Consider the following 19,160-nt stretch of genomic DNA (forward strand, 5'->3'; position numbering starts at 1 on the left):
ATTCACCTTGAGGCTTTTTCCAACAGCCCCTGGGGTGGGGTTTCCATATTCGGGCCTCCAGAATCCTGCCCTGGGGCCACAAAGAAGTCTTCTCTGTGTGCTCTGGAGCTCTGACCTCAGTTTCCCCATCTGAATATTGGGGATAATGGTTGTAAGCATATCTGCCCAGGAACCTGTAGCCTGCTGTGGGATGTACATGAAATGGTGGTATGACCGGGATATATAACATACATCAAGAAGTAAATTGGCTTTTCTTTCCCAGGGCTCTGTATTTTACCCTGACAAACAGAACAAAGCCAAGTCCTTCCTTTCATCCCCTGAGTTCCTGTTTTGGGTCCAGGCTTGTGTTGAGCCACTGGACACAGCCCTTGTGAATCTTCGGGAAGCCATCACAATCCGGGATGATAAGACCTAGAGAAAGGAAGTGAATAAATTGCCCGTGGGGATCAGGGAGATTCCTGAAATAGGGCAAGGTCTGAGCTGGGCTTTGGAGGAGGCGGAAATGCGGTCTACTAAGCAAGGGGAAGTGCCTGAGCAAAAGCTCAGAAGAGTCATGCTTAAGAAGAATTTTGTAGCCTTGGGGAGCACTGTATGTGCGAAGGAGCCCCAAGAGATGAAGAGAGAAAAGTCAGCAGTGCCCAGGTTGTGAATGTCAGGCTGATGGCACTAGGGAGCCACAAAAGGGCTCAGAGCCATGGGGAAGCTGTTCTGCAGCATGGAGGGAGGCCTGAGATAAAGTCTGCTTTGGGACGAGACCACAGAGATGGGGAGGAGGGGCCAGGTTGCCTTTGGACTTGTCAGACTAGGTGGTGTGGTGTAATGAGACAAGGAGGGAAGATCCTACTTTTAATAATGACAATGAGGATGAGAAGGTGTGAGCCATACAGAGAGTAGCAGGAAGAACATTCCAAGCAAAGGAAATAGTAAGTGCAAAGGCCCTGGGGCAATGAGTGTGGGTGAGAGTGGTGATAAGAGGTCAGAGACGGGGTGTGGCCCGGATTGTGAAGGGCCTTGCAGCTCACAAGGAAAGTCTAAATTTTATCCTGGGTGCAGTGGAAACGGGAGTCATAAGACTAGATTTATATATATAATTGACCTCAGTTCCAATCAGAGCAGTGTGTGGGGGTGGGGTGGGGGCAGGAGAGGAATCTCATCAGCTCTGCAGGGTGAGTCAGGCCTTAGGGGAAGTGGGATATTTGGCAGAGCAGAGATGGGAAAGGGGCGGTGGCAGGGCCTGAGGTGACTCTGAGGAGAGGGACGCTCCAGGGACACTGTAGTTTCTACTCCAAATTCCCAGGACCCCCCTAGCCAGGCTCTGAATGCAGGCACATTCCCTTCCTCTTTCTCACACTTTGTCACTGTCCCACCCCACCCCGTCCCGGGCCAGACAAAGCTGGCATCACAGAGATGTGGCAGACCCAGCCTGGACCTCCCTAGTGCGAGAGGTGGACCAGAGAGGACGTAGAGCTGCAGAGCTTCAAGGCAGGCTTCCCGGAGGAGGTGACTTCTCATTTCCCTCATCCTCCTCTTGTTTCCTACAACACAGTTTGAAGACGGGATCCTGGACATTTGCTTGCTGCTCCTGGACAAGAACCCCAAGTTCCTGAAGGATGCCGGCCGCGACTGCTCCCGCCGCAGCAGTCCCGTCTACGTGGGCCGGGTGGTGAGCGGCATGGTGAGTGAGTGGCTGGCCCGCCCCGGGGTCGAGGCCCACGATGGGCCCCAGCGGACTCCTCCCTTCCTGTGATATGGAGGCTGCGCTCCACACTGGGCTCGGTAGGGGAACTCTCAGCTAAGAGTGCGTGTATTTGGAAAGGCAGGATTTACACCAATAAGGGTAATGTCGTGTGGTCCCTAACTCACTCGTTCATTCATTCACTCATTCAACAAATAGTTACCAAGTGCCACCTGTGTCCTAGGCACTGGGGAAACAGCCAGGTGTAAGCCACGTATGGTCTCTAAGTTCATGGAGCTTATGTTCTAGTGGGTGGGTGGGAGGAGACAGAAATGTCATTAACAGAGACATTAACAGAAATGTCAAGTGAACGAGGGCACAATCCTAGACGATAACGCACGTACTGAAGGAAGCCAGAGGGTGTGAGGGGGTCTAACTGCGGAGTCCAACTTCGGGGAGGAGCTGTGGAGGCCTCCCTAAGTGGTGATCCTTCAGCTGATACAGGAACTCGGAGACGAGCATCCCAGGCAGGGGGCAGTTTGTGCCAAGGCCCTGAGGAGGGAAAAACGTTGGCAGGTTCGAGGAGCAAAAAAAAGAGGCTGGTGCTGCCGGAGTGGAGTGAGCAAGGGGGTGCGGGGTGCCCGACGTGGGCAGGGGTTAGACCACGCAGACCTCATGGACCCCGGTCGGGAAGCTGGATGATGTTCCCAAGGCAACGGAGTTTGAGAGGAATGACACAATCGGGGCAGGGGCCAGAGGGGGTCTTCGTAAAACTCAGATCACCTCTTATCACCCTCCTGCCACCCCATGGACAAGTTCACATCTCCAGCGTCACCTTCGTAACCTCGACCCCTCTCCACCTCCTCCCTTCCCCTTCTCTGTCTCCCACCTGGGGCTCCGGCCCCAACCGTCTCCCACATACCGGCCTGTCATACCTTGGTATCTTTGCATGGGCTGTTCCCTCATCCTAAACTCCCTTCCCTGCCTTTCCCCACGCACTGAACTCACAGCACCTGCTTCCCGGGCTCAGTCCCTCCGATGCCCCCGCTGGTTGTAGGTCAACTGCAACGATGACCAGGGCGTGCTGCTGGGGCGCTGGGACAACAACTACGGGGACGGCATCAGCCCCATGTTCTGGATCGGCAGTGTGGACATTCTGCGGCGCTGGAAGAGCTCCGGCTGCCAGCGTGTCAAGTACGGCCAGTGCTGGGTCTTCGCGGCTGTGGCCTGCACGGGTGAGCTGCACGCTGGATGCAGGGAGGGCCTGGAACCGGCGCCGGAGGGGGGCAGGGAGAGCTCTCCAGTGGGAATCAGCAGCCCCCAGTTCTGGTCCTGCTTCTGCCTCCAACACCACCAATGTGCCGTGTGGCCTGGAGTCAGCGGCTGCCCCTCTCCGGTCCTTTGTCCAACAACTAGCCCTCAGGTGGTCATTGGGACCAAGGGATGTCATTTAGGAGGCAGCCTGGGCTCAGGGTTGACGATGCGGGCTTTGGAGCACACCCGACTTAAATATCCCCAGTAATAGTCACCTGCTCTGTGACCTTGAGCAAATGACTTCTTTCTGAACCTCAGTGTCCTCATCTGTAAAATGCGGGTAAAAGGACCTATCTCCTACGGGGGTTGATATAAAGCTGCTCAGCAGAGAATTCGGCCTAGGGCAGCTCTCAGTAAATATTAGCTATTAATAGCTTGACAGTAACAGCAATATCAATGTCAAGAAAGAGAAGGCACTTTGTAAAATGCAGACGAGGAAAGACAAAGCAACGTAAACCCAAGAAGTAAAATGAATCTTTAAGAAATCTTAAAAATTCGAGCTCAGAAAACGCTGAAGGTTGTTCTGGGTTGATGATGGTCCGTATGGGAGTGGATGAGTAGCCTGAACCAGTTAAAAACACAGACGCTGGATCCATGGCCTGAATTCAGATCCCCGCTCCGCTCTACCCGCTGTGTCCCCGGACAATCACGACCTTCTCTGAGCCTCAGCTCTGCCACACGGGACGTAACAACAGTGCCTTTATCCTGGGGCCACTGCGAGGATTGAAAGAGTTAACATGTGCGAAGTGTGTGAAATGATTTCAGATGCATAACAGTAATAACAGTAATTATTTATCTCCTGCTGTATTATTCTCACTACAATTACTGTGCAGCTGTCATTTCTTAGGCTCAGGAAATCTAAGAGGCGGGTCCTGGTTCCCAGCTTCTCTGACTCCGGGACCAGGCCCCAGGCCCAGAGAAGGGCCTCCGGGAGCCCCAGCGCTGTCCTCCACACCAGCGATCTGGAGGCCGTGTGGCCCGGGCTCCCAGCTGGGCTGTCCCTGCTCCCCCTTCTCCACGGCCACACCACCCGTGACTGCCAGCTCCTGGGACCTATGCGTTCCCTTTTCTTGTGCAATCCCAGACCCCTTCCTCTGAGGGGCCCTCGGGTTTTCTGGAGACACATCACCAGCCATGTCCTGGGTCCCCCAAGCTCACCTTGCAGACACCTCCCTCCCCTGGGCTGTGATCTCCGGAGGGCTTAGCTGTGGATCTTGCGCTCGACCCCTCTCTCCCCAAGGCGAGGGCTGAGTCTGGGTCCCTGCAGCCTTCTCCCAGGCCTGGCCTGTGACAGAACCGGGGAAAACCGGTTCTGGCTTACGTTTGTGCGCAGGCCCTGGGGCCTCTGCCGGGAGCTGCAGGTGGGTGGGGGGTGGGCGAGGCCCAGGGACTCCCCTGGGGTCAGGCTGCCTGTTTGGAATCCCAGCTCTGCCTCCGGCCCCTGGAGGGGTCCTGGGTGGGCTTGGGCAAGACAGCTGGTGTCTCCAAGCCTGTTTCCTCACCTAGAAAAGGGACACAATGGTGACTGACCAAATTCACAGAGAGCTCTTAGGACCCGGGCAGATGTCACTGGTTCAGGTCAGGCTCGGGTTTGTGGAGGAAGGTGGAATTCCTCAGCTGGATCCTGGAGCATTTTTGGAATGTCCACGAGTCAGCCAACGGTGACTGGCTGGGCGTTTGCAGGGACAGGCACCACTGTGCTCTTCTGCCCTGGGCACCAGGGCAGACGATACGGCCCACACCCACTGTCTCTCTGAATCACCACAGCGTTCCCCCAAAGCTGCTATTTATTAGCTCCCCGTAGAGGAGGAAATGGAGTCCCGGAGACCGGAAGTGGCTGCCCAAGGTCACACAGCTGGTGAGCAGCACAGCCAGGGTTGAAACCAGGGGTCCTCGGTTCTGGGGCAGCCTCGCGGCCTGAGACTGTGATGGTGAGACCTCTTGGGACACTGTCTCTTGGACACCGGTGGGCTCCGTGCTCCTCAGGGACAGGCCTCCCCCCACGTCTGGTCTATATTCTGAGGCCTGTGATGTGGTGACGGGGCAAGGTCCGGGGTTGGGACACCAGCCTCTGCCAAAGGGCAGCAAAGAGCCTACTGCCCAGGTCCCAGGACAAGCAACCAGGCTGGAGGCAGAGGATAAGCACTGTCCTTCCTCTGTCCCCTCCCAGGGGCCCTCGTGTCTCCTGGCTGGCGTCCAGGGCCATCCCAGAGGCTCTTGTCCGGCCTGATGGCGGGCCAAGGGCGACAGAGCCAAAGTCACATCCTGCCCCCTCACCCCCACCCTCTATCTCAGAGACTCGGTCTCAATCAAGACTAAAAGACAGAAGTCCCCCAGGTTACGTTTAGTAAGGCTTTCCTCACTTTTTAAAAGAGATATTTACTTTCTTTATCCCACCCCGAGAATATGTTACTTTCACAAAACACATAAAAAACACAGGAAAAAATGAGGGAGTGAGAAGACACCCAAAATGCCATGTGTCAGGAGCACCCTGCCCTCTCAGGCATGAATCGTGCCCCCGGCTTCCCTCCCGGCCAGCCGGCTGTCCTGTCACCGCAACCTGGCCCCTCCCCTGCCGCTACGACCTCTGTAAACCGTGCCTGGGCGTGAGCACAGGGCCCTCTTCTTCCCCGATGGTGTCCCAACGCGACTGCCGGCCCTGCGTGTGTACCCCAACCCCGTGTCGTAGAGGAGGACACAAGGCCCGGAGAGGTGGGGGGACTGGCCTCGGCTCACGCAGCCCACAGCAGCTGGGGCTTGAATGGAAACCTCTCCCTGCTCCCCACCCCCACCCCACCCCGACACTTGTTCCCTCCTCTGCCTGCTTCACTGTTTGCTCCCTGCCCTGAATCTCCGCGGTTCCTTTGCTCCTTCCCTTACCCCCTTCCTCCTTCCTCTCTCCACTTCATCCATTTGACAAAATTGTCTGTGCCAGGCCTGTCCTGGGGTCTGGGCACCTAAAGGAAGACAGATCCCTCGCTGCCCTCAGAGGACTAGTTACATAATCCCTCACACGCCCTTACGTTGAGAATGACGATAAATCCCCAGTCTTGCTACGAATGCAAATGAAACAATCTAAACCTGGCAGGTGGCCTTCCAGGCTGAGGGAACAGCATATGCCAATGCCCTGTGGCTGGCGGGAGTGTAGAGAGTGCCGGAGGGACAGCAAGTGTGACCGGAGCGAAGTGTGCAGGAGGCGGTCAGGGGCCAAACCTTGTATGGCCAAAGGCCACAGCCCGAAGTCTGGCCTTGACCTCAGCGGCCATAGGGAGACATCAAAGGCTTAGCAGGGGAGTGTTGATGTCAGACTTGCATTTTGGGGTCTTCTTCTGTGAGCTGTGATGTGAAGAGTCAGAGCGGACATGGGGTGACCGGCGAGGTGGGCACCACCATCCAGCTGAGGGGATGACGCCCGCTCTCACTACCTAGACAATGGGTACAATGCTGCTTGGGATACAGATGGGCATGTGGAGGCCCAAAGCAGGGCAGATGTCTCCAGAGCCTAATCCCTCTCTCCATCACGTCCTCCTCCCACCCTAGTGCTGCGGTGCCTCGGCATCCCCACCCGAGTGGTGACCAACTATAACTCGGCCCACGACCAGAACAGCAACCTGCTCATCGAGTACTTCCGCAACGAGTTTGGGGAGATCCAGGGTGACAAGAGCGAGATGATCTGGTGAGCTGGGGCCCAGGGTCAGGGGTAGAGCCCATTGGGGAGGGTCCCGCGGAATGGAAAGCCGGGAAGACTTCTCGGAGGAGGTCACATTTGAATTGGGTTTCAAAGTTGAACAGTATTTGGACAAGGGGGAACAGGACTTGGGGAGGGCTCTCCAGGTAGGGCCCCAGCAGGAGCAAAGGCCAAGAGGAGGGAAAGTCATGAAGTGCATGAAAGGACAGCAGAGAAGTGAGGAGGTCCCATCCGCTGGACTAGAGGAGCCACCGAAAGCGGAGGATTTTGGAAGGGGGCGATGACAGTGACTCCGGGGTAGCAGCGAGCACCTGGCTAGGGCCCAGGGGAGGAAAAGCAAAGAAGGGTGTCGGGGACACCCTGGGTTCAGCTTGGGACAGGCAAGTGTGGACTGCCCGCGGGAGGTGACAGTGAAAGTCTGAGTTTGAGTCCTGGCCAACGTTCGCCTCGTTTCCCCAACAGGAACTTCCACTGCTGGGTGGAGTCATGGATGAGCAGGCCAGACCTGCAGCCGGGCTACGAGGGGTGGCAGGCCCTCGACCCCACGCCCCAGGAGAAGAGCGAAGGTGGGTGGGTGTGGCCCCCTTCCCCAGGCGGGGAAACTGAGTCCTGGGGAGGACTCCCCCACAGTCACTTGGCCGGTGCTAACCCCAGTGTGGCTGATTCCAGAGACCCCTGACTAGCCCGCACGAGGGTGGGGGCCCTCCATTGACCGTGTATGTAATTCACACACGTTGTGGCAAACAGAGATTATGAAAAGGCACAAAGAAAAAAAAATCAAATCGCATCTTTGTCCTCTTCCCCCGCAGAGGAAGTATCATTAACGTTCACACACAGCTTCTAGTACTTTTCTATTATATACTCGTGTGTATGTGTGTGTGAGAGACAGAGACAGAGACAGGGAAAGAAAGAGGGAGAAAGAGAGACAGAACGCCACAGCAAAATCGGGTGAAACCAAATGGATCCTTTCTCAGAAGCATATTTTTTTTTAAATTTTTTTTTTTAACGTTTATTTATTTTTGAGACAGAGAGAGACAGAGCATGAACGGGGGAGGGGCAGAGAGAGAGGGAGACACAGAATCGGAAACAGGCTCCAGGCTCTGAGCTGTCAGCACAGAGCCCGACGCGGGGCTCGAACTCACGGACCGCGAGATCGTGACCTGAGCTGAAGTTGGCCGCTTAACCGACTGAGCCACCCAGGCGCCCCTCAGAAGCATATTTTTAAATGCATAGAATATATGACCCAGGGTAACAAAGAAAAGCAATTACACCGAGACAGAGTTATCAACGTTTTTTAAAAATAAATTTATGATATAATAATCTATGCCTCACATAACAAGATCTAGGGGTGGAGATAGTAAGGTCCATTATGTACTGGTAGAGATGCATAGAAGTGATATTTCCAGTTATCTATGACAACTATAAAGCGAGATATAAATATCTGTGGTCCTTATGGCTGACAAGTCATAAGTGCATCTAAGACGATGGTTTGTCTGCTTTCACAATCGAAGGAAGTGTTATCAGAATTCAGTGAAGATAAAGATGTGATTTTTTCCCATCCAAGTTCACGGGCCTCTGAATTCTGTTTGCAGCGCTTTGGGGGTCCTTTGGTCCCTGCATTAAGATCTCGGGCTGCACGTGGCCTTTTGTCTTGGTTCCATCACTTCTCCGTATATCGCCGGCCTTTCTCGATCAGAGAGTTTTTGGTGATTTTAGTTTTAAATTAATATTGCTGCGTTCCGTCGAATGGATATACTGTGGTATAGCTACCCAGCCTCTAGCCCTCAACCTTTAACTGCGTTGAACGGTCAGAAGCAGTTGTAAACCCCACGGAGATAAACACCCGGCTCTCCTGTTCATTCGGTCAACGTGCCCTCCCCGAGAATGTTGTTGGTCCCTGGCTACAGGTCTCTGCGCGGGCAGGAAGCAAGACAGACACACTGCCTTCTGCCGTGTGGCTCCCTCATCGCCTCGGGACGCCTGGCGACACGCTTCTATTTTATTTATCAGACCCTTACATGGCATTTAGCATATGCAAATCCTCATTAGCTGGGTACAAATATCCGCACATAAAACGGGCTTAGGGAAGGGAAGTAACTTGCCCAAGGTCACACAGCTAACAAGAGACCGGCTGAGATTTGAACCCCAGAGGCCGGGCCGGCTCCAGAGTCTCCACTCTTCATTCTTAGTCACTGCTGCCTTCCCAGAGATGGAGTCCCTGCGTCAAAGGGCTGGATGGTCTTGGGATTCTTTGCTACATGTGGTTGAAATGTGGGAGGTTTGAGAGGGTGCCACTCCCCCCTGCCTCGCCTCCCCCCCCCCACTCAGCCCACCGTCTCCCCTCCTCCCCCCAAACAGGGACATACTGCTGTGGGCCCGTTCCAGTGCGTGCCATCAAGGAGGGCGACCTGAGCACCAAGTACGACGCGCCTTTTGTCTTTGCTGAGGTCAATGCCGACGTGGTGGACTGGATCCGGCAGGAAGATGGGTCCATGCACAAGTCCATCAACCACTCCCTGGTCGTGGGGCTGAAGATCAGCACTAAGAGCGTGGGCCGTGACCAGCGGCAGGACATCACCGACACCTACAAGTACCCGGAGGGTAGGTGCCCTGCTCCTCGGAGCCTTCAGCACCGCCTTGCACACAAGCAGCTCATTTCACCAGCCAGCGGGCTTGCGTGGGCATGCGCACACGTGCGTGCGCCTGCGTTTTCTTTGGCAGCCTGTGTACGATAAGGACCTATGGGTTACTCTCCATTTTACTTTTTTTCTTAAAAAAAAAAAAAAAAAGCACACCGGGGGGGCACCTGGGTGGCTCAGTCGGTTGAGCATCCGACTTCGGCTCAGGTCACGATCTTGTGGTTCACGGGTTTGAGCCCCGCGTCGAGCTCACTGCTCTCAGCGCAGAGCCCCCTTCGGATCCTCTGTCCCCCTCTGTCTCTGCCCCTCCCCTCCTACCCCCTCTCTCTCAAAAATCAATAAAAATTTTAAAAAAAACTTTAAAAAAGGAAAAAGCACTCTGGGAGACAGTGGTAGACGATTATTCATTTAGGAAAAAGAATTCTGTATTCCATAAAAGGATTCCATTTGGTTTTTTAAGCCTGGCTTTTTTGGCTGGTTTGACTCAAATAAATCTGAAGGGATGACAGTTATGTAGGAGAGGCATGCATCTGAACAGCAAAATTAATGACGTCTGTGCTGTTTATTAACAGTATTTATCGTAGTGGCATCTACAAACTGAAAATGGGCAAATCCCACTTTTTTTTTTTTTCAATTGCAACATATCTGGCCTAGAGAGGCTTGAAAGTCCAGAGGGCCAAGGAAGAGAGATTCCAGGAACTCTCTAGTGTTTATTCATGCAGTATTGCACACACGGCTGGGGAGGTGAGTGTGACAATAGATGGGTAAGGAGAGAGAAATGAAGCAAGAGAAACTTAGAGAGCTTCCGTCAGAGACAAAGAGGAAACTGCTTTCTGCATCTCATGTTAAATCAGTAGAGGCAAAAAAGAACACAGCTTATGTTGAAAATTGCTTTTGAGCACATCCAACAGCCAGTTCAACACAGTAGATGTTTTCTAAGCATCTACTGTGTGCCAAGCACAGGGTGTCTTCACAGAGGTCACAGACACCATTGCCCCTGCCTCCATCTGACTCCCACGGACTTTCCAGGGCTGGCTGGGGGTGTGGGTGATAAATGGCCATGCCTTAGCCGGAAGGGACAAGACAGAAGGAAAAGGTGCTTTCCCTGGTCTCTGAAAGGTCTAGAGCTGATGGTTGGATAGGAGACATAGATACGCACCCAGCGACACTGGGGACAAACCTAAAAGGACCCGGGGGGGGGGGGGCGGGGGCGGGGAGGGAGTAAATAGCGCACCAAGAAGGGGAGCTCCACAGGTAGGGAAAGGGAGGGAAAAGATCTCAGGCAGAAGTAATCCCTGTGCAAACACTTGGAGGGGAGAAAGTTTGCACTGTATTACTGTTTACTACCCACCAAGCACTGTCATAGGCTTTGGGTACGGCAAAAAGATAAGTAAAATACACTCTTCGTCTTTGAGCAGCTCAAGAGGGCAAGTACATAAAGAGAAAGCAACTTGGTTAAATAAAAAGCATGATAGGGGCGCCTGGGTGGCTCAGTCGGTTGAGCGTCTGACTTTGGCTCAGGTCATGATCTCACGGTTTGTGAGTTCAAGCCCCGCGTCGGGCTCTGTGCTGACAGCTAGGAGCCTGGAGCCTGCTTCGGATTCTGTGTCTCCCTCTCTCTGCCCCTTCCCTGCTCACGCTCTGTCTCTCAAAGATGAAGAAACGTTAAAAAAATTTTTTTTTTTTTTTTAAAAAGCATGATAGGTGGGGCGCCTGGGTGGCTCAGTCGGTTGAGCGTCCAACTTCGGCTCAGGTCACGATCTCGCGGTCCGTGAGTTTGAGCCCCGCGTCAGGCTCTGGGCTGATGGCTCAGAGCCTGGAGCCTGCTTCCGATTCTGTGTCTCCCTCTCTCTCTGCCCCTCGCCCGTTCATGCTCTGTCTCTCTCTGTCTTAAAAATAAATAAATGTTAAAAAAAAAAATTAAAAAAAAAATAAAATAAAAAGCATGATAGGCAATAGGTACCCGTGAGACTCCAGAAGATGTTGTGATTCACTCATCCTGCGGAAAGAGCGGTCGGAGAAGGCTTCCTGGAGGAGGTGGGGGGTGGGGATAAGGATTTGGGTCTGGGTCTTGAGGGATGTATAGGAGTTTACTTGTGGGAAGTAAATAAAATACTCTTTCATCCTCCTGGCGCAGAAATGTAGACAAGGGGCTCCTTGTGGCTGCTCTGAGTCACCGGGACCCTGAACGTCGGCCTGCCCTGTGCCAGCCTCCTTATCCTTGGTCCTTATTTCAGCTCTAACGGAGCTCTCTCCTCCCTCCTCACAGGGTCGCCAGAGGAGAGAGAGGCCTTCAAGAGGGCCAACCACCTGAACAAGCTGACTAATAAAGAGAACACCGGGATGGCCATGCGGATCCGCGTGAGTCAGAGCATGAGTATGGGTAGCGACTTCGACGTCTTCGCCTACATCACCAACAACACCTCCGAGGAGCACACCTGCCGCCTCCTGCTCTGTGCCCGCACCGTCAGCTACAACGGGATCCTGGGGCCCGAGTGCGGCACCAAGGACCTGCTCAACCTCTCCCTGGCGCCTTTCTCCGGTAAGGCCCCATGTTCCTGGAGCGCTTACTGACCACCCACCCGCAAGGCACGAGGTCGCATCCTGAGCGCTGGGCATGTGCGGTTTTCTTCCCCTGGGTCAGGCCCTGCCCGAGTACTTTGTAACTAGCAACCCATTTCATTCTTCATCGGAGGTGGCTTCTTGTATTCCCGCATTTTTCAGGTGAGAAGACTGAGCACGGAGAGGTGAAGCAGCTTTCCCGAGGCCACACGGTTAGGGAGTGACAGGACTGGGGCTTGAACCCGTGCTCTTAGCAACTGTACTGTTTTGTCCCGTCTCATCTTCACGTGACCTTCGACTGCTTTCCCGGACTCTCTACTGCCTGCTTCCAGCTAATTCCTTCCCTCTGCCTCCAGTACTGCCCGTGCCACGGCCCCTGAGAGCACCTCCCGGTCTCCTCTTTATCAGCCAGCTTGTTCAGGGGGTTGGCCCTCCAAACAGTGCCACCTCCTGGTTTCTCTATCTTGGGTCCCCCATAGGCACTCCTGGAGACTCACGCCCAGAGCAGACCGTCTATCAGGGTCCCTAAGAATGGGTGAAGCCCTCATGGGCAGAGCCAATGGCACCGGAGCTGGGCCCCAACACTCACGGCTGCCCAAACACATGTTCCGAGGCCAGCCGGACCTGGCTTTGCCCCTGGCCTCCCCCACCTTCTAAATGTACAAGCTTGGACAGGGTGAGCATGCTCTCTGAGCCTCCAATCATACTCATCAGTCAGGGGGTCAGTAACATGTCCCTCCCGATGGGCCACTGTGAGGACTGAAGGAGACCCTGTGCTCAGGAAATACCTGGAAAGTGTAAAACTGATCATGGGGAGGCAGAGAGGCCTTGTGGGTCTGTCCTGAACACCTGCCGTGCCAGACGATGGCCTCAGTGCCAGGCTCCATGGGTCCTGAGCCCCTGCCAGCCTTGATGGCATGCAAAGGACCCAGCCCTCACCTCTGCATCCGGACCCCGAGTGTCGGGGGCAGGGGTCCATCCCTGTGCCGTGACCAGGACCCCCGAGTTCTGGTCCCCACCACTCCGTCAATGGGCCGTGGGCTCCTGGGTATTTGTCTTCTCCGTTCCAGGCATCAAGTTCCCCACTCGCACAAAGGCTGGCTGGTGTTTGAAGAGTCGCGCCAGCCCCTCTGTGTGAACGTACACCCGTCAGGTTCTTCTCATGCTCAGAACCACTTGAAAGGCAGGAAGTGTCTTTCCTGGAATGTATGGCACGAGGTGAACTGCAGCCCGGGCCAGGGATGCCAGAATAACTTCCTTCCTATTGAGTCACCCTTTGCCTCCCAGTTACCATCTGGGCCCCTGGAGCATTGTTCTTCCAGAGCTCAGCCAAGCCTGTCGGTGTTTCTCATCATCCTGGGGATGTGGTCACAACAGAGAGGTCCATCCCGCCTCGGAGACCCTCCCGCTCCGTGAGGGGCACAGCCTGCAACGGGGACTGGGGGAGGGGGGGAGGAGAGGAGAGGCCCTGTGTGTTGCCCTCAGGCTGCAGGCCCAGTCTAGGGTGCCTGACCGAGGCCTCCAATGCCAAGCTCAGCTGGAGATAGCCGCTTTGGTGACCCCACACTTTGGCCGCCTTGCTTGTTATTCTTTGATGATAAGATCTAGGGACTTTCCATGTGCTAATTAATGGACAGGAAACCAGACGCAGGACAGGGAACAGAATCCAGTCATCCCCACCCTTGCCTCCTTGCATGCTTCTCTCCCTTCCCCTTCCTGCCCCCACCCGCCCTCTCTCTCCTCCCCTCTCCCCTCCAGGTGGGTCACTGGGAGTGCAGCCACTGTGGCCTCTGTGACCACGCCCAAAGTACCTTCTAGAACAGGGCAAGTCATGTAAGGAATGACTGAGACTGACCACACAGGTTTTCTTCTCTCAGCCATCATCTGGCCCAAGGCCAAGGCCCTGGTCCCTGGTCCCACCCTAGCTTCAGCCTTCTGGAAAAGTCAACAGTTGGGACCACGTCCTCTAAGTTCCTGGAGGGCAGTGTTTTCCTTCTTTCCTGTGTACCTTTCCAGAGTTTCCAGTCAGTTCCACCAGGCCCTGACCCAGGGATTTTCACTCCTTTCTGTCTTTTTTGGCAGAAGGCTGGGGTTTCTTCCCCCACGTCATCCGCTCAGAGGTTGGGGCCGATTCACCCTGGGATTGAGCAGCTGGGGCGCGGGGCACGCTGGAGCCTAGACCTTAACTGGCAGGGAGAAGGTGGTTGTCTGTCGGGCCCTCACAGTCCTACGGATGCCCTGCAAGGAATGTCTCAGGGATGCTCCTGGGCCCAGTGCCCCCCAACCCTCGCCCATCTCGGGTCTCCGCCAGAGCCCTCGGTAGACAAGAATACCTAGCCGGAACCGAACAAGCATGACTTGGCTTGTATTCATTTTTGCCAGTTACCTTCTATTTATAGTACATGACCCTGGTTTGCCGCACAGAACGTAAAGTGCCCCTAAGCAAGAAGGGTTGAGAAGTATAAAGCGAGTGGACGGAGAGAGAAACAATGTGCAATTGATGAGGCAATACTCAGATGTATAAAAAGTTCCGAGACTGGCTGGAGCCTAGTGGGGGAGGGAGGGGACAGATGGCGGGAACAGAGACAGCGGCATCTCCCATCGTGGCCCTGCGACAGCCAGCGAGGAGAGGTTGGCTGGGCTCCCCTGAGCCCCAAGCCCCAAGCCCGGCCCTCCAGCGCTGCCCTTTCACAGGGGGAGTGGAAAAGGATGGCCACGGTTCTCTGCGATGAAAGGACAAGCATTCAGTGGACCAGCCTGTGGATTCTCAGCCCTGGGCTCCTCGCACTGTTCTTGCCTGCCTCCCACAAGCCGACCCCTAGTGCCCTGGTGCCTCAGTGGCGTCAGAGAAATGGGGCTAGAAACTACACTTCACCTCGCTGCCGAGGGAGGCGTCGGCCCAGCTGGCTTCTTTCTCATCTCGTCATCACTGTGTGGCTTTTGCTCTGAAATGACTTTTGCCCTTAGCTCCTCCCAGCCGGTGCCGCTGTCCCAGGGAACAGAAGAGGAACAGAGAGGGGAAGTCACCTCCCCGGGCTCACACAGCCAGTCAGCGGCCGAGCTGAGCCGGGGCTTCCTTACTGGCACGAGTGTCTCTTCATCTGTAAAATGGGTGCAATCCCACCAACTTCATGGAGGGAAACTGAGGTCCCGAGAGGTGAAGCGACTTGCCCGGCATCGCCAGTTAGCAAAGGGGCAGAGGCGAGATTAGAACCCAGGCCCGTTGGAGCTCCAACACGTTCCCTACCAGCCGTTCTCAGCCGTTCTGCCTGCACCGACCCCGCCCAGCTCCTCCCTGGGAACCCCACAGCCCGGGCAGGTGGGGGAAGGGGGGGGATCTGCCCATTCGTTCACTAGTTATGTGGCCTCAAGCACATTCTTTCCATTCTCTGTGCCTTGTGAAGATGCTGTCGGAGAGGTGGGGGCCATGATTCAGCAGTCACGAGTGCTCTCCCCTGTCCCCTCCTGCAGAGAAGAGCATTCCCCTTCGAATTCTCTACGAGAAATACTGTGACTGCCTGACCGAGTCAAACCTCATCAAGGTGCGGGGACTCCTCACTGAGCCGGCTGTCAACAGCTACCTGCTAGCTGAGAGGGACATCTACCTGGAGAATCCAGAAATCAAGATCCGGGTAAGGGCTTGGCTGGGCAGGGTGTGGGGGGAAGGGTGGGGCCCCAGGACAGGATCCCAAGATCTCTGATGCCCAGGGCTTCCTCAAATCCTAACTTCGTCAAAGGAAAGCATCGTGAAGCCAAAAGAATTTGGGACGCAGACTTCTAGAAATGAATCCTAGAATCCCAGAGTGGTAGGGTGGTGGGATTTAGGGATCTCAGAACCATGGACCCTTGAAAGCTAAACTCCTAAGGTAAGATCCCCAGGCCCCGGGGCCCTGGTGGGGCAGGGAAAAGCACAGACCCTAGAACAAGGGAGGCACTTTACATATCCCCCCCAAGTCGTGTGGAGCCTCGCTGCCCGTCTGTGAAGGAGACCTGGGCAGGTACCAATATCCATGTTTCCTAGATGAGGAAACTGAGGCACAGAGGCGGGGACTGATCATGCCAGAGCTCAATCGAACAAGGAGCCAAATTGCAGCGAATGCAGAGATGGCCCAGCCGGGACTCTGCCTGCCCTGGAGGGGCGCTGGGCCCCTCTCCCTCGGGGCTGCCCCTGACACCTGTCCTGTACCCTCTTCCAGATCCTGGGCGAGCCCAAGCAGAAACGCAAGCTGGTGGCTGAGGTGTCCCTGCGGAACCCGCTCACCACGCCCCTGTCAAACTGTATCTTCACCGTGGAGGGGGCCGGCCTGACCGAGGAGCAGAAGGTCGTGGAGATGTAAGGACCGGTCACTCCAGCTTGGGGGCCTGGGAGCACAGGGCAGGTGCTAATGGAGGGGGGGGGCCGCCCTGCCCTATAGCTCCCTCCTCTCATCTCCCACACACCCGCGTGTCCACTCCCAACCCCCTTAGGGACACTTGCCACCCCTACACCCTCTCTGAGCACCCACACCCCTCTAGCTGCTTTCCAGGCCCGCGTCTTCACGAACCTCAACCGGTAACACATTCAGTCACTAAGCGCCCGCCTCTGGACACACGGGTCCTCCATTCACCTTGAACGTGTACCCGTGTGCCCTTGTGGGTGAATCCTCATAGGGACATATTTGCATATGTGCACGTGAGCGTAGACACTGTATTTTTACTTTTCTGGTGCAACGTAACTGACACGCAGTGAATAACACAAATCACGTACATACGGCTCAGTGCATTTTCACACGTGTGGCCCACCGAGCATACCCACTCTTACCCCCAAGCGCGCGCACACACACACACACACACACACACGGGCCCCTCTTCACGCAAGAAGCAGATGGCCCAGGCTCTTAGAGAGAGGAGAGTGGGGCCTGTTTTATTCTCATCGTACGTGCACGAGGCTCCGTGCGAAGTTCTCAGTAGACGCATGTCATCCCTGGCCTGACCCCGCCACGGGGACCAGCCCGGGCCCTCCCCCCGTCCTCACCCTCTTGCTCGTTCCCTCCACAGCCCGGACCCCGTGGAGGCGGGGGAGGAAGCCAAGGTGAGGGTGGACCTGCTGCCACTCCACGTGGGCCGCCACAAGCTCGTGGTGAACTTTGAGAGCGACAAGCTGAAGGCCGTGAAAGGCTTCAGGAACGTCATCGTTGGTCCCGCCTAGGGGCCGGGTGCCCGGCCCCACCTCAGCCAGCTGAGAGCCCCCAGCTTGACCCCGATTTTTGTTCCAAGCTAATGAGCAAAATTTGCCCCTTCTTGGGCCCCAGACCTGAGTCTGCGGGGACTCTTTGGAACGGAATGTACTCCTGGCTCCTCTTGTGGCTCCCCACCTCCCTTTACCTGTGAAGATTGTTCTGTGCCTCCACAGTGGGAGCCAAGACTGGCTGCCTGGGCCTGGGGTGGGGGAGGAGCGGGGACCCATGCCTCCCTATGCAGCCCAGATGCCACTGAAAAGCCACTGACTACCCATTCTATTGTTTGATTTACCCCGGCGCCCCTTGGAGCGAAAGAGAGACCGTGCCCACTGACCAGATCCCAAACGATGCACAGGCCCCAGGAGCCCTTGGGGAGACCCAGAGCAGGCACAGGTGGAGTCCCAGGAAAGGCCAGCCCCGAGTTCCCTCCACATTCCAGCAGGCCTGGCCCAAAAGTTCCCCCCACCCCCGCCATCGTGAGGCGCCTACTATGTGCCGGGCACGCCCTGTCTTGCTGATGCTCACGCGGCTCCCAACCCATTTAATCACCACGGGAAATCACCGAGTGGGAGCTGCTTTCTTGACCAAGAGACTGGGGCCCAGAGAAGGGAGGAGGCCCACGCTGCACCAGCGGGGTATTTGCAAGGCTGGGGAGTAGGAAGACGCTGGGACAGAGCCCAGGACTTCTGACTCTGAGTCCGGCCTGCCGTTCACGGTGCCAGCGCTGACCTGAGAATATCAAAGGGACCATTTGGGACCTGATCCAAAAGGGTGCAGTTGGGGTGAGGTGAGGAGGAGAATTGGAGGGGTCTGAGTCCTAGGTTTGAGCCCCAAGTTCAGCCAGCCGCTGCCTTCCCTCTCTGGGCCTCAGGCTCCTCCCTGGGCAATGGAGTGGCTGCACCAGTTCCTGTGCAAGATTCCAGAGCCTTACAGGACTGAGCCTTGAAAATGATAGCAAGCCCTACTCCCTGGTTCCCCGGAGCCCAAGGCCACCAGATGTCTCGGAGTGTGAAACCCTGACCATGACCACCCCCCCGTCCCCAGCCCTGCCTGGGTCCCCCGTCTGTGCCCAGGCACCTTCCTTCAGACCACAGTTTTGGGGAAAAGAGCCCCAGGGGCCCCTGTCCTACCCACGAGCCTGCACACTGCAACGCCTAGACTTCACGAGAACCTTAGCTGCCTGTGCTGGTCACTAACCAACAAGGTTGGCATCTCAGCTGCCACCTTTGGGCAGGGCTAGGGCCCAGGAGTACAGCCCCTGCCCTGAGGAAGCTCCAAGAGCCCCTGAGCTGTCATCTCTGACTTTATCCCCCGCTCTCTCCACGTGACTGGGCAGGAAGAGGAACGAGGGAGAATTCTCTATCTGGGGCGCGGTCACAGCCTCCAGGGCCCCGGAAAAGCCCAGCGAGGGACTTGGAGAAAGTCATGCTGTTGCACATGGAACTTTCTGCTTTGCATAGGAAAGAAACACAAAATGAGCCGACATATCTATGTTCTCACAAATGTGCCTCTAATTCTCTTTGGTTTTATAAACACTTTAGGGTTCCAGGCAGGCAGTAGATAACGCTTTTGAGCCACAAAGACTGAGCACTGAAATAAAATAGTTTACTTTGCACATTCAAACAAGGTCTGGTCTGGTTCTTTTACACTTTTGAGGAGGGGAGGTAGGTGAAGTCACTCGCATTGCGACCAGCCACCTCCTGCCTAGGAACCTTTCCTCGGTCTCGGCCCCTCCCCCAGGTCTAAACTTGACAGGCATTCGACGTTCTACCCAATTTGGCTCTGTCTCTAGCTTCTTCTCCCAACAAATCATGTTTGGGTCACGATAAACTTCCCAAAGCCCTCAAAAGACCCTGTGCACCTCTAGCTTTGGCATGGGTATTCCCTGAGCCTGGGGTGCCCTTCTTTTTCCTTAGCCATCTGGCAAACTCCTTCTCATCCTACAGTGCTCAACACCAAAGTCACTTCTTCTATGAAGCCTTCTTAGATTTCTTCTCAGCCTCCCAGAACCCGGGAACATGAACCAATTCAAACATTCATCACAGTGAATTTTGGTTCCATGT

General features: G+C 55.5%; 1 protein-coding gene across 1 annotated transcript in view; it reads left to right on the forward strand.

Moving 5' to 3' along the window:
* TGM2 (transglutaminase 2) overlaps window positions 1-18,720 on the forward strand; it is a 32,343-nt gene extending 13,623 nt beyond the window's left edge. Inside the window, exons 5-13 of the mRNA XM_042980424.1 lie at window positions 1,547-1,675; window positions 2,733-2,910; window positions 6,530-6,665; window positions 7,140-7,243; window positions 9,036-9,278; window positions 11,586-11,858; window positions 15,350-15,510; window positions 16,075-16,211; window positions 16,916-18,720. Coding sequence (XP_042836358.1) covers window positions 1,547-1,675; window positions 2,733-2,910; window positions 6,530-6,665; window positions 7,140-7,243; window positions 9,036-9,278; window positions 11,586-11,858; window positions 15,350-15,510; window positions 16,075-16,211; window positions 16,916-17,066 — 1,512 coding nt within the window. The 3' untranslated portion in view covers window positions 17,067-18,720. The remainder of the gene's footprint in view (window positions 1-1,546; window positions 1,676-2,732; window positions 2,911-6,529; window positions 6,666-7,139; window positions 7,244-9,035; window positions 9,279-11,585; window positions 11,859-15,349; window positions 15,511-16,074; window positions 16,212-16,915) is intronic.
* The last annotated feature ends 440 nt before the right edge of the window (window positions 18,721-19,160 follow it).

Source organism: Panthera tigris, chromosome A3, assembly GCF_018350195.1.
Source record: "Panthera tigris isolate Pti1 chromosome A3, P.tigris_Pti1_mat1.1, whole genome shotgun sequence".
NCBI classification, from domain to species: domain Eukaryota; kingdom Metazoa; phylum Chordata; class Mammalia; order Carnivora; family Felidae; genus Panthera; species Panthera tigris.